Source organism: Leptosomus discolor, chromosome 2 (genome assembly GCF_034619465.1).
Source record: "Leptosomus discolor isolate bLepDis1 chromosome 2, bLepDis1.hap2, whole genome shotgun sequence".
Taxonomy (NCBI): Eukaryota; Metazoa; Chordata; class Aves; order Leptosomiformes; family Leptosomidae; genus Leptosomus; species Leptosomus discolor.
Genome location: NC_141392.1, coordinates 78,911,975 through 78,926,991, shown reverse-complemented (window position 1 = coordinate 78,926,991; position 15,017 = coordinate 78,911,975). Strand labels below are relative to the sequence as shown.

Below are 15,017 nucleotides of genomic sequence, written 5' to 3'. Positions count from 1 at the left end.
CCTGCAAGTATCCCACATGATTACAAAGAGCCATTAGACATTCAATACAAAATCTGCCGCAACACAGCTACGTTCATAGGCAGCAGCACTATGGAAAATCTGCTGTGCTGTTTGGTGCCATGAAAGCCAGAGAAGAAAAAAAAAAAAGAAGCATTCAAATAATTGAACTAGTGAAAGCATTAAAAAGCATACCCTTGACCGTGACTAATATCATCTGGTCAGCACCAACATTCTTCCAAGAAAGTATATATGATTTTAAAATGGTAACAGCTTAGGAGGCAAACAGGATCCTCCCCTTACCCCTGAGGCATCTGACAGGAGCAGCACATATAAAAGGCTTGAATGACAGCACTTAGCCTGTTTGCTGTCATGGAGATAACATCCTGACAATCAGCACAAGCTTCCTGCTTCCCAGCAACATCATATGTTTTCGACTCGCCAGCATCAGTGGATAGCTCTTTTCTGCCCTCGGTTCCTGCAGTGGCAAAGGAAGGCGTAGGAGTAGCATCCTGGTGATCTGGTCCTTTTTGCTTCAGTAAAATAGAAGTAATGTTGGCAGAGTCCCTTTTGTTTTTCATCAGCTCTGTGGCTATAAGAACGAGCCATTCATCTAGAGAATGCCAGAGCAGTTCCAATGGCTGCAATAAACACATGCAAAAACAGACAAAAAAGGAACGTGTTGACATTAGATAATATTAATAATGTAATAATCCTCTTAAGGCAAATAAATACTGTGCTTATTTAAAAGCTTTAAATGATCCTTTAGAAGTCATGTTAGAGATAAGAGTTAAACACTCATAAAAAAATTCTGTACTTTTAGCCATAGAGCACAAAGACAAAGTTTTGTATAGAAGGAAAATAATCAGGTAGCAGCTGGAATAAAGATAAAATAATTTAGAAAGAGTGAAAGTCTGAACTATTTAACAGAGTTTGCCCTCACAGTTGTTACACAGCACACTACTGCCTGACTGCTGCAATCAAGCACAGAAACAACAATACATATGTTGAGTTTCCAGAGTAAGAGCATGCCAGTTCTTCAAGGCCATGGTCAAAGAAGCTCCCCCTATCAGGTAGATGGAACAAACCCCAGACACCATCACTGAGATTCAGACTCATGCACATATCTAGTAAGATGTGCTTTATGCATGGTGTGAGCTCATAACATCTCATTTTGATCGTACCCCAGATGTCTCAGGGCAAGAGTCACTAATACCTAGTTTTATGAAACAGAAACAAGTATCAGCAGAATCTCATATTCATTTTTAAAGCTATATATTTTATTTAACAAACTCAGTCTTTATTCACTACCGCCAGCTTAAAAATCAATAAAATTGAAACCTGGTAGAATTCCATCATTACACATTTGCTCTCAGGTGCAGCCCTACTACAGAGGAGAGAAAGGGCTGAGGCACCTGTGGCTTTCTCATGAGCATTTCAAAAAAACACAAGGGCTGACTGCTGTCCTTTAATGGTGTTTAAGGGGACATTTCACAAGCATACAGTCTAGTGAGCACAGGGATACGTATCCTACAGGGAGGCAATTCTAAGTCAAGTCTTTCATAGCATTCCAAAAATAAAAGTGAACTTCCAAATGCACTCCTTTTTCCATATATTACCATTGCATCAACAGTTTCCCCAATTAAAGAATTCAAAGACTTAGCAGATACTGAAAATTATATTCTCATTTTCTAAAGTTGCCTTTAAAAATTAAGAGCTATTCACAGCACACTGTACCAGAAGTCTACGCTATCTGGAGCACTGTCAGTACACCTCATAGCGACACGCTTGCAATACACAATAAATTACTTCTCATAAAAGCTGTGTATTAAAAAAAAAATCTGTTGAAATTTACTATGACACTTCCATTTTTTCCCCAGTAAGAATTTTGGGGAAAGCCAGCCTGACCTCTAAGACTGGTAGGCTTTGCTCAACGTACTGTATGACACTCAATCCTTGTTCTTCTAGTGACCACACATTTCTCTAGATGGTGACAGGAATACCCCCAGTGTGGGTACCATTTCTCTACATAAATGTCTGCCATACAGGATCAAGTTAGCTTCTTTCCAAGACTACCTGGCAGACCTTCACCACAAAATGTAACGCTGAAAAACTTTGTAATGAAAAATAGGCTTCACTGAATATATGGAAGAATTAAAATGCAGCTGTGTTCTTAACACACAACTCACAAGGAACTAGGTAGTTATTTACTAGAATACTAAAATGCAGTTTTCTTCTCCCAAACTTTTCAACGCTTAGCTTGCCAGACAGCATTTTTCAGCTAGTATCTTGTGTTTTATCTTTTATTTCCCACAGATTTAGCACACCTTTCAGAACTCTTGCTACTGACTTGTTTTTCCAAAGCTAGTTTTCCACAGATTCTGATCACGAACTCATTCACAAGTGTAGTCAAGCACAGTGACTTTTTTTTTCTAGTCTAACTTCAGGACATAAAACATTCCTTTAAATATTGCCCACCACCTCCACAGTCATGGCTGTTAGCATTTCATGTTAGCATCCACGATCAGACCTTTTCAAGCATAATAGAGACATATTCAGTCAAACCATTAGCATCATTTTTTCAAAACTACAAGTCAGCATTCTTCAATCAATTCTTACCATGAACTGCATTTTAAAGACAAACCTCCACTCAACCTTCAGTTTTCACATCTCACAGTTCAGAAAAGTTTCTTTGGAATTATACATCTGAGTCTGATTGAGTACCAAGCTTTGACAGCTGCACATCTCATCTCTCAAACTCAAGGATTTAGCTATGCAACACCCTCCTCTTTACCCATCTAGAAAGCAAGACACCAGAAATCAAACCCTTATTCAAACTGCAACATTGGAGCAAAATCTTTTGCAAGGTGACAGACAGACAGTCAGTCTGTCTTTTAAGGCACAGGGAGCAGGAGATCACTAATCCATGAACTGACTTTGTCACAGCAGAAAAGCCAATTCAATTCTAGAAAAGAATAGTATCTGAAATGAGGGGAAACGTTATGGGCTTCCCAACTTCATTCAACTGGGCAGGGAGATTTTGTAGCAAGTTTCTCTAATGTGATCATACTGAACAGCAACTGGAAGAGCAACACAGGAAAAAGCTTCTCCCCTGGTTTCACTGCTACCACCCTCAATCCTCCTAGATACATGTTTCTAGGTGCATTCTTGACAGAATACAATGCTGAACAACAGATTAGCTTCCTATGTGGTAAAGACAGACAACATCTAGATGTCTTCATTTGCTCAAATAAACGGCATTCAGAGAAGGGGTGGTGACCTGTATCACTCACTTGTGCTCTGGAAAGCACCCAAGACCTTACATGGGACACGAACCAGCAATCCAAGAGACTTGTTTTTCCCCATAAAACCTGTATCAAAATTCAAATTACCTACAACATTTATCCCCACAACAGAATCTTAAGATTGGCAGCAAATTCCAGTTTAAAGCTACTTTCCTCTAAAATTTTCAATATGGATCTCAAATTTAAAAATCTTTACGTTCCATGTTGACTTTTCTAATACAGATTTAAGTCCTGTTTTGGAGCGGCAACCTCAGTGATGTACTTAATAGTCTGTACTAAACAGTTACTTAGCCTGTATTTAAGAAAACTCAAAACAAAAACCAGAAAAGGAGTTCTTTGTCACTGACCTGCATGTCCCGCATGCAAGTACTAGTACCAATCAAGACACACAATTGTCAGGTCTTTAAGTAGCCTCCATACCATTGTCATAATCTAGAGATATAGTGGGGGTTTTTCCCTCCTCCCAAAAGGCGAAAGGGACTATCACAACCACATTTTCAAGGAAAGGATGAAAAAGGAAAAGGAAAGGGAAGGCAGGAATAAGAGAGAATAGGAAGTCACCCAATTGACTCAGCACTATGTCTAATCTCCCACTACTCAGTTACTGTAAATTCAGGGAAGAACAGACTAATCCAACCACAACCGAAGATTAATTTAGCATTGCCTGACCTGTGTGCCCCATTCCCAAATGAGAATAAAGTTCTCATCAGCAGTTTTGCACTTTTGAGTTTGAAATTTAAATCAACCTTAAAAACATCATGGAGACAACAATGGCCCTAATAAAGGGCTGCCTCAGTTTTAATACTTCTAAAATAAATAAATTAAAATAGCAACAAAAATAATTTTTATATCATCCTGAAATTTGTTTTGTTAGCTAATGTAACAGTAGTATATTTTGCTTATTTATTAAAAATTATGTAAAAACAACATTTATGTTTAAGAATTACTCCTATTTTCTGGGAGAACCATGCCAGTTGTGTAAGGTAAATCTAATGCACAAGACTTAACTCCATACTAAACTGAGAAACAATTCTTTCAGTCTACCAAGTAGTTTGGGCACACAAAGAGGTGATTCTGCTGAAATACAGTTTCCTTCACAAATGCAATTAAATGTTTTCGTTTGTTTTATAGTGAGTTCTGAAATGATCCGGAGTTGAAAAGCATGAAAACTTCTTTTTTTTTTTTTTCCCCTTTTTGGGCTACACAAAATACAAGGAGATGAGGTCAGCTACTCCTAAAACCTTGAAGAAAAAAAGGTAGCAGAATATCTACACAGAAAGGTAACAGTATATCTCACTGTAGATCCTGTATTAAGCATGCTTAACATCTCCTTGATATTTAATCTGGTATATTTAAATCAATTTTCATTAAAACTGTTAGAAAACGCTGTCTGTTATAAAATTATTCTTGTGATTCAGGTAAGGCTTTGTTTTCTGAAAATGGAAATCTGGTTAAACTCACAATGTGCCAATCTAGATCAATATATTTTACTGAACAACTCTAAAGTACAATCATTACATTGCATACCGTACAGTGCATTACATTTTGCACACAGTATTTTTCATACTCAAGCACTTGTTTCATAGTCATTATATAAATAAATTTGTTTTTAAAAATATTTTGCTATCAGAAAAACAAACATTTGTGCTCATTTTTTAAATAGTGTAATCTTTCCTTCTTTCCAAGAGAAGAAATTCAAACAAAAACTGAGGTACTTAACTAAACATAGCTGAAATTAAAGAGCATCATCTTTCACGACTTTATCAACACAGCTCTGTCTTAAAAGTCATTAGAAGCAACGCGATGAACACATATTAAATCAATGCAGTAATTTCAAAAATATTGTTTTCACAACACTCTAGAAGAAATGCAAAGGTTAACAAAAATTCTCATGTCATTATTGTCATCTAAATTTGGTGATATCTAACTGTGCTATGTAAGACTATGGAGGAAGACAGGGGGAAAGAGATTACCCTTCAGTTCTTATTATTTAGCTGCTCTAAATAGTACATTGGCTATATACCCGATGCAGATTGAGAGGCACACAGGAAACCAGGGCTGCTTTACAGAAAAGCAAGCTATGATTTTCTCAGAGGATTCCTCAACCAAGTATAAAAAAACCCTTCAGAAATTAAACATCTAAATGTCAAGCACCTAAAGCAAGTGCTTGAAAACAGCTATAAATCAATAGCCTTGCAAGAGCAGTAGTAAGCTGGAATGTTTCAAAGCCTGTAATAACAAAATTCAGTAACAACTTGGGAAAAAACTTCATGGTTACATTGAAAACAATGAATAGATTAAGAAATCAATCATTTCCATTTATCTTGTGAAGCTGGATAAAACTGAGTGAACAGAACACCCAATGAATCTCCAAATATCATTCTGAAATTACATTAACACAATCTATTATATTAATATTACCATATGTTGAGATTACTACACTCTTAAATAACATAATAGAAATAAAAACAAAGTTTACCAAAATCAGCTGGGTAACTAAACCGTCAACATCTAACAAACAGTATATTAAATAAGAAATAAACAGAAATTATGAGATGTGCATCAGTGGTTAAATGAATCCAGTGGGGAGAAAAAAAAAATAATTAAGAAGGAAAGAGGTAGGCTTAACTTAAGAAGGGATAGGGACATCAACCAAACTTACTTCCTGTTCATGAGATGTCTGATTAATGAATGCATGCTTTGTGAAATTCATCTCTTTAACGTCTATCTTCCTAACAACATCATATACTTTTCTGACCTTGAACACCTGACTTCTTGGAGTTTTATTTCCATTGTAGCCCATGTCATTTCCATTACTGGGAGAGGATGGGCCAATGCGAAAGACATGACAAAATATCCTCACGATCCTTAAGAGACTCTTCATTTGAGCTTCATAATTACTTGACAAGCTGGGGGAAAAAATGGAATATTTAAGTTTCTTTTCCTAGATGAAACAATTTAGTATATTAAGGAGTAAGCAATCTAACAGTAGGGTCTGACACACATGCTGAAAAAACCCCAACCCTAAGCTTTAAACCCTAGTGAATTTTAACTTTCATTTCCTGCACCAGCCCAAAAAGTCAAATACAAGCACTATAATTTTACTAACACGTACTCATAATTTTAACTAGAAGTGAAATAAGAACAGCAAATTCCAGATCTTGCAAAATACTTCATTTGTTTTTACCCACATGTACACTTCTTATGAACCATTGGTAAGAAATTCAAATTACTATAGTAAGGATCTCAACACATGAAACAAATTGGGATATCCAGACGAAAATGTTCTTCAACCCAGAAAAGACAGCATCCAATGGTAAAAGTGTACTGCCTAATCAGATACGCTGCCCCAGACCACCCTCACCTAGTTACTAGCCTAAATGCCCATTAACTACCTCAGATATGGGATCAGGATGCCACTATTTTACTCAAAAGAAACACCATCTAAAAGATACCACACAAAAGCACCACTATGTTATTTATTTATCCGATTAATATATTTAAAGTTTTATGTCTTCTTAACCGACTGGCCAACACTCAACTCTGTACCAATACAGTGTAGAATAAGAGATGTTCATGAGTTCATGCACAAGCAGAACATTCTCCACCAAATTCAACTTCGTTTTGTTCCCTTAAAACCCCAAGTAGTAAGAACTCTGTCTTGAGCACATAACAAAAACCGCAAGAAATTAGAACTTCTGCTGAACTTTACTCACTTACATTTGTAAGTGAGCACATACTCAATTCCACCCTTAAAGTAGTTGCTTTCTAACTATAAGATCAGCATACATCAGAAAACTGACATCTGAGAGGAGGCTGTAAACCTCTGATGCAATTAATAATCTGTTAATTCATAAATTTGAAACACAGCTAGTTGTAACATCACAGTACCTTTATCATGACCTCACTCTTCCTATAGCATCGGTAAAAGCAAAAGACTATTTGTTTTCAGCACTACATTTTAACGACTGCCAGCAAGGTGTTAATTTTAAAAAGCCACATACTAAGAGTTTAACCAAACTGATATACAAAGTATGACTTTCTCGTCACAATGTAGCCTTTAACCAGAGAAGTTTTCAGTAAACTGAGGTAAGAAAGGAACACAGGAAATAAACAGTGCAACAATAGGAATGTTAAGTTTTTAACCAGGTAAAGAAAATCCCCCAACTAGCAGGCTGTAATTATGTTATATTACCAGAAGCTCTGGTCCCAGCCACAAATTAGCATTTGTAAAATATCTGCATAAAAGAAATATTTGCCAAAAGAATCTATGAATAAAAGAAGCTAAGTCAAGAAGCTTAGTATTAAAAAAAAAAAAAAATCCAAAACATTTTGATTGAGGTTTATAATCCCCCAGCAACAGTGTTTTCCTGGTGAAATTTCAGTTTAAATCTCCTGGTCTCTAGGAAGAGGATCCACATATATAGGATAACCTTAACATGCTTTTAATAGTTCACTGAAGCTTTTACGAGCATGATTGTGAACATTCAGCTAGGCCCCATCTGCACCAGCAAGACCAAATCATGTCACACTACAATTATTTCTTGGAAAGAAGAAATACATGATGGAGGTACTGCTAACTGAACAGGCCCCTTGCTGGTATTCGAGGCAGAAGCCCTCAGGCAGAAGCCTGGTGGCACTCCTGGCTACCTGCTAGAAGCATTACAAAAAACAACTTTAGACACTTTTGAACTAAATAACAAACAACTGTGAACTAAATAAACAGTTTACACACTGTTTATCAGAGGGAGGAGAGAGAGAATAAGAGGCCCAAGCTCAGACTGTCTATATTCACCAAGTACCACCTTCATCCTTGTTACGTTAATAATAAAGCAACTGAGAAATACTTAGGTGAAGTAGAGATTGCAGCCTCTGACCAGGAACAGAATTGGAGAGAACAGACAGTTTTTGTGAAACTGTATCTTGTAACAGGAAAAAAAAAAAAAAAAAAATTCCATTTCCCTTGTGATATATTACAAAGTACCAAAGAGAAGTGGGCCAGTAAGAGTCCACAGGACACCCTAAGTACAGACTTCTCTGGAAATGCTTGCTCATCCAATGCAATGCAAAGCTTCCAACTTTTCTTCAGCCTTCACTAGTCAACCACATGCAGCAGTACAGGAGTACATACTGGCTCAAATTCAGAGACAGTATAGGCACCTAGATACTGTTTCTACAGCCATACTGAGAGAGCATTGCTTAATACAGAGGAGCAGTAACAGTAATAAATCAAATCTAAACACACAATCAGTTAATTTATCTCTGAAGGTACTGAAATAGAAACAAATACTGCTCATATGATCTAATCCAGCTACCACGACTTCTGACAATGTCCCCATACAAAGCAAGTTTGAAATGCTTTCCTGCAGAATGATTTTACACTTTATCACAGTTTATTTGTGGGAGATCTATTGGCTCTAATGAAGTCTGGAGACAAAAGGAATGTGTTACAAGTTAAGCTGACTACACACTGAAGTCCAACAACAGCTAAAGTTCTTCAAAAAGTTATCTTTGCTGCAACAAAATGTCATTAACACATCGATGCACTTTAAACCCAAACATTTGAGTATAAGACTTTTATGCTCATTCATCAAGATGAGCATCCATCAGAACAAGACTGTGATTAATGGTGTCATGAATTTCCTAGCATTGTCTAGGAGTTCTAACCTGCTGTCTGCAAGCTCCATCCAAATTTAACACGACTGATGGGGAAGAACAAGAAAAAAGCACCTAGAACTAAGAATATATTATCTAGTCTCTATCTAACTGATGGGCTTCTTGTGCCCTGGCCCCAGTTGAAAAAGGCATTCAAAGTCTTACTCCTCTACAACCTATGCTGACAGGTCTCTCCGTTACAGAACACTCTTAAACCTCTTTTCCAAAAAGCCACCCAGAACATGTTAGTAAGGAACTTCCACTCATGCTTTCAGGCTCTTGACCTCTTTCAGTAAATATTTTCTTTGTTTCTAGTAAAGCATAAAGGTCAGAGCAAATTCTGCCAGCTCTTGAAAACAGTAAAATGTTACCAGTGTTCCAACAGATCACAAATGAGGTGTTTTGCATAAACTCCCTCAAACAGATGCCTCAAAAACGAGGAAAGCATACTAGGAAAATATGCTTGCCCATTTATGAGTTTTCCCAAGTAACCACATCTTGCACTGCTGACACAGCACACCAGCAGATGAAATTTTTGGTCTCATATATATTAATAGCCATGGAAGGCAATCAAGAGCCAGGAAACACGAGACAAGTGTTTGAAGTAACAAGACTCCTCAAATATACTCAGAAAGCATGCAGAAAAGTAAAGATGTGGAAAAGAAGAAATAAGGAGAGAGGGGAAAAAAAAAAAACCACAACAATGCTTGATAGCTGTCTAAAAAGGTTCCGTTCCTAGAACTGACATAGGCAAACTAACCCAACTCAAAATACGCTTCACTGCAATTCAAGCTTCTAGGTGCCAGCAGCTATACAAGGACACCAACTTTCTCTCCTGAAGTCCTTGTGATCTAAACAGGCACTGTCATACAGAATCAGATTTGAGATCCATCTACTCTAGCATGTGCCCAGCATCAGCTAGTTTAGATTACTGGAGCTACTAAGTGGCTACTACCAGGTAGCTTATCAACCTTCTTATGATCCTCTCACACTTACCTAAGCAGTTTGTGACCATTTGTTGTAGCAACTTCAGCAAGACTTGTTAGGATTTTAAGATACTGGCTTTCGCTCTGCTGAGACAAGTGTTCCAGAACTTGCCGCAACTGATAACATTAAAAAAAAAAGAAATTGCATTGTGTCATGGAGCGTCAGATCAATGTTAACTTAGAGCATTATCACCCAAGCATTAATATCTAGCAATATTAATGTACATCTATGTTGTCCAAAGTCTAATCTAACCTCAGTTAACTCTTCATTATGATTTACAAAGAGCACTGAAAAGGTACACTTTCTAGTGTCAATGTACTACAGGATATATAATACTATGGAATGCTTAACCATGTATTATTAATTTATAAGAACAACTTCTTTTCATCTGAAAAACTAGTGGGACACATTTTCAACTTCTGAAAGCTAGGAGCATATTTTGAGTTTCACAATTCATCATTTATCTGTCTCTCCAGTTCACTCCTCTGTTAGTTTACAACACAGTGTAAATGAACCTAGGATCCTAGAGTTTGCTCTCACTACCTTCGTTTTCACTCCAGATACTGAATGTCCTTCCTTGGATAAGAAGTCATGCCCTGCTAATCAATAACTCTTATGATTATCCTCTTCTCAAAATTGTCCTTTTTCTTGCTAATACCACCACTTGGCTCACAAAGACTAGATATTGCAAATGCCCAGACACTGCCCTGTCTTCCAGTCCTTCGTTCTACATTTTTTTCTACCTTAGACTTTTTTTGCAGATAAACTAACTCTTCAGTAGCACTGCTCTTCATGCATTCCTATTGTATCCTCATGTACTCCCTTCTCTCTCACTGTCAGAAAGTTCAGTAACCCTTCTCACCTTCTCCTGTAGAAAGGTGGAATGAATGGAAAGGAATCTCATAAAGGTCAATCTAGTCCAACACTCTGCACCAAGGCAGAAGTACTTGTGATCCAAACTGGCTTGCTCAGTTTGCCTGCCTGTTTTCAGGTGTCTTCTACTCTGGAAGCCCTGCAGCGTCACTAGCTGATCTTTTCCTAATACTTCACTGTCCTTGACTATGCGAAAGTTTTTGTAAGGTTCAGTTGAATCTCTAGCTACAAATGGCTAAGGCAGTATCTTCCTCCCTGCAGCCTGTCAGTACGTTTTCCAGTTTGTCAATAACACTTAAAACGTGAGTCCTGACTCCTAACATACATCCAGTCTCTTCACGTCATCACGTTCAGATAATATGAACTGGTCATTATGCAAGACTTTGAGCAGAACAGCTCAGATTTGGCCATAGAAAACCACACTTACAATATGCCTCCATTTTAGCAACAAAGCATAACTATACCATGATTTATCTAACATATTTTGCACATCCTCTCTGAGTTCTTGGTTTTGCACACACCTCCACCATTACTCAAGGCAGACAATACATTCATTTTTCTTACTTACTGTCTTCACTTCTACAATACACGAAAATATGGTTCGTCATTTACCTTTTTCTAGAAAGTCTTTTGTTCCATGGTTTTAGTTCTTTCTCTTTTATTTCAAATCATCTACACTATCTCCCCAGGCTTCTAACATACACGTTGAGAATTGTCACCTCTCCATCATTTTCGTTTGTAAAACTCAACCCTGTCTCAGAAATTTAAACACTGTTTCTGTATAGACTTATAAATCCCCAGTCTTGTAGTGGAAGTAATGAGATTATAGAGAACCATATAAACTTCAAAAATCTAGCAAACCAAGTTCATTGAAGTGGAAGCCTGCACCTTACTAAATCTATTCTTTCCTCCTATTTTTTTTTTTTTTTTAAATTCAGAGTCCGTAAAATTCTTTACAGTTATTTTCAAGCAAATATTATATTAAAAACCTACAACTAGCTAGATTTGGAAGTGGAAAAAAAAGCACCCCGTGCTTCCTTTCCCCCACAAGAAAAAAATTCTTTTCCTTGCTTTTTCTTTGCTTTAGACTGCACTACCCCACAATAATAAAAGAAACAAGGTATAGAAGAACCACTGAAAAAGGAACAGAATAGTTTAATCTACAGCAATAATAATAATTGTGGCTACAATCTTTTACACTCTAATTGTACAAGGCAACTTCACATAAATGAGCACTCATACTCCAAATGTTCAAATTAATTCTAGATGATTCAAGCCGAGACACATCCTAGAATGGATAACTGCATACAACCACTAAATGAAGTAAAATAGGCCCCATTACACAACGTAATTGTATATCTAGAATGCTCTGCCAGCACCTTTGTAGTGAAGCTTGCAACAAGTCTGCTCTTTCACTTTTTACACTGTCTAGATCACTTTGCCAAATATGCAAAGTTGGAACACTAAATTAAAATAGATCCTACATTTACTCCCAATTTGTTGTGTTTAAAACTACGTGAAGACTGTACCTTTTCCATGGGGGAAAGAAAAATACATAGTGGTCAACTACTGTGGCCCTGTCCGTCAACTGCTGGTAGTGTCTTCTAATCAGGACACTCATCAAGCAATCTTAGATCTCCACAACACAGACAGGTCAGTAACTATAAAACACATAATACTATATTACCATGTTTTCCCGTAGATCTTCATTCTGCGTCATTTGAATTATTGTCTGGAAAAGTCGAGGATGATATTGTATTAAGACTTCACAAGTCTCTCCATAACCACCCTAAAAAGCAATAATTCAAAAACCATTTTAATTAGAAGAAACACTAGAATTGGGGTTTATCCTACTATAAGCATTAAAACCTACTGAGGATAAAAATTTTTTTTTTTTTTTTTTTAATGCTGAATGGAGAAATCCAATCCTAAAATAAACTGAAATTCAATAATGTATCAAAGTTAGATATCACAAAACTTCTGGGAGAAGACAGAATCAAATTCTTTCAGTATATAGGTTTACATACATCCCCTCCCTTTCTTCTGTTTGGCTTTTTTTTTTTTTTGAAACACTTTCCTACTTAGAAAGCCAAAGTTACATTTGAACATCAGTTCACCTAATAATTTACCAGAGATTAAAAACAGTGAAATATTTAGCTTCTCTTCCCATTGCTGACGGATGACACATGTCTACCTAATTACATCCAGAATCTAATCCTTCAAAACAAATATTTTCCTAAAGGTTCAGGTCTGACTTGTTAATGGAAGAACTAGGATAAACTCATGAAAGGCTTATTTAACCTTAAAATCAATAAACAAGTACTATTCCACTTGTGTCTTAGATCAACAGCTCAAACTAACTTCACAACCTTTTTAGAAAAATGGTGGTTTTGGGAAGAACAGAACATGAATTTGTGGTTTATGTATATCAACTCTCATTTAACACAGTTGCGTTTTTAAGCAGGCACCTGAATACACATCAAATTCTACACGGGAAAGATGATCGTGCCAATGCACTAAATGCTGCAGCTCCAGAGGCTCCCTCTCTTTGCATGATAGTTTATAATTCGCTTCAGTGATAACAGATTTGTTAAACAGATTCATTTAATTGCTCCTCGTGCCAAGAAATTAAGTATTGAAATTAAAAGCATCAGAATCCGCAAGAATTAATGAAAGTCAGCTCTTTAAAAATCAAGGTAACACCAAATTGGCAAGAAGTATATGAATCTATAATTTCAATCTTCTAAAAACATGTATCTGCTCTGAAGAGCAAACCTGTAAGCAAAGAATAAAACCCTTGATGTAAGAGGGAAGAAAACATATTGTTTTCTCCTTTTTCACTTGGTATCATGAACTTGTAAACTAGACAATCTTGAACACATGATCACTACAAAAGAGCAAACACCAGGTGTCACTACTCACACCTAAAAAAAGTTGACAAAATTTTGATGCATAAAGTGGTGCCCTAGGAATTGTAAAACTGAAGACTGAAGCAGACAAGCAAAACACTAATTGTAGAAACTTAAGACTAGTACCATTAAGACTGGTATACTGTCCTATAGGTCTGTGGCTGCAGAAAGCCTCAAAACTGACCAGATTTCTTCTAACTCTGAGCTTCACAGTTGAGCCAGTAGTGAGACAGCATAGTGATCTGGGACTTCTGAGTGACCAGAGCTGAGGACTTATTAGGATTTCTTATATCCGAAAAGGAATACTACAAGTAGTGAAACTCGATCAAGATTTTCCACAGACAGTCTATGAAATAAATTTTTCAGAGTTAAACATTCCCAAAATATCCCACGGATACTGGAAACAACAGTCTCTATCACATACACACAGCTACTTTAACTGCAGGTCTCGGGCACATGAGGAATCCTCAGAAATTACATAATCTGAGATTAAAATAATCTGCTAGTACAGCAAAAGATCTGAGTATTTCAACTTTATCCTGCCAAACTAAAGACATGCACCAAACTAATGTGATGTTCACTAAGTGCAGGGACATCTTTTTAGCCTCCAGTTCACAGTTTTCTAGTCTGCTGTCTACTAGCAAAGCTTCAAAAGCTTCCGCTCACTCATTAAGTGTTATTTACAAACTGAACTCAAATTGATCCTACAGAAAAATGTGTAAGTGTTCAGAAATCAAAAAAAAGACACCCTAACAATCAGCATAAACAATATCTGTTAACAAATAAAGACAGACTGCATTTTGCACAGTAGTTGAAAATCCTTAAGACTTTTGTTCCTCGTCCAGATACAGTATTTGGAATATCTTTGAAAGGTGACAGAGTAAGCACTGGGTAAGTTTTGTTTGTCTTGAAAAGAAAATCTATTAGTTGAGATTTTAAAAGAATCACTCTTTTCTGCATACCTTTACCTCTTACTTGTTAATAGTTAAGCCCTTCAACAAAGTCTATCACCACTATACCAAGGATTCCCAAATTTTCTAGTCAAATGGAGTTCTGCAAACTCTTTGTGTGGTGGGTTGACCCTGGCCAGATGCCAGGTGCCCACCAAAGCCACTCTATCACTCCCCCTCCTCAACTGGACAGGGGAGAGGAAAAAAAAAAAACCTAAATATAACAACAGGCTTGTTGGATTGAGATAAGGACAGGGAGATCACTCAGCATTTACTGTCACAGGCAAAACAGACTCGACCACAGGAAAATGTAATTTATTACCCATTAACTCAGAGAGGAG

At 36.8% G+C, this 15,017-nt stretch overlaps 1 protein-coding gene across 4 annotated transcripts in view; it reads right to left on the bottom strand.

Annotated features, from left to right (window-relative positions):
* HACE1 (HECT domain and ankyrin repeat containing E3 ubiquitin protein ligase 1) overlaps window positions 1–15,017 on the bottom strand; it is a 58,156-nt gene that overhangs the window by 28,700 nt on the left and 14,439 nt on the right. For 3 of the 4 annotated variants that reach the window (XM_086461339.1, XM_086461340.1, XM_086461341.1), the window contains 4 exons: window positions 12,505–12,606; window positions 9,954–10,060; window positions 6,061–6,211; window positions 301–638 (listed from right to left, as the gene is read on the bottom strand). In XM_086461339.1, coding sequence (XP_086317465.1) covers window positions 301–638; window positions 6,061–6,211; window positions 9,954–10,060; window positions 12,505–12,606 — 698 coding nt within the window. Of the gene's footprint in view, window positions 1–300; window positions 639–5,964; window positions 6,212–9,953; window positions 10,061–12,504; window positions 12,607–15,017 lie in introns of all 4 variants that reach the window. The other variant, XM_086461338.1, reaches the window with a different exon arrangement.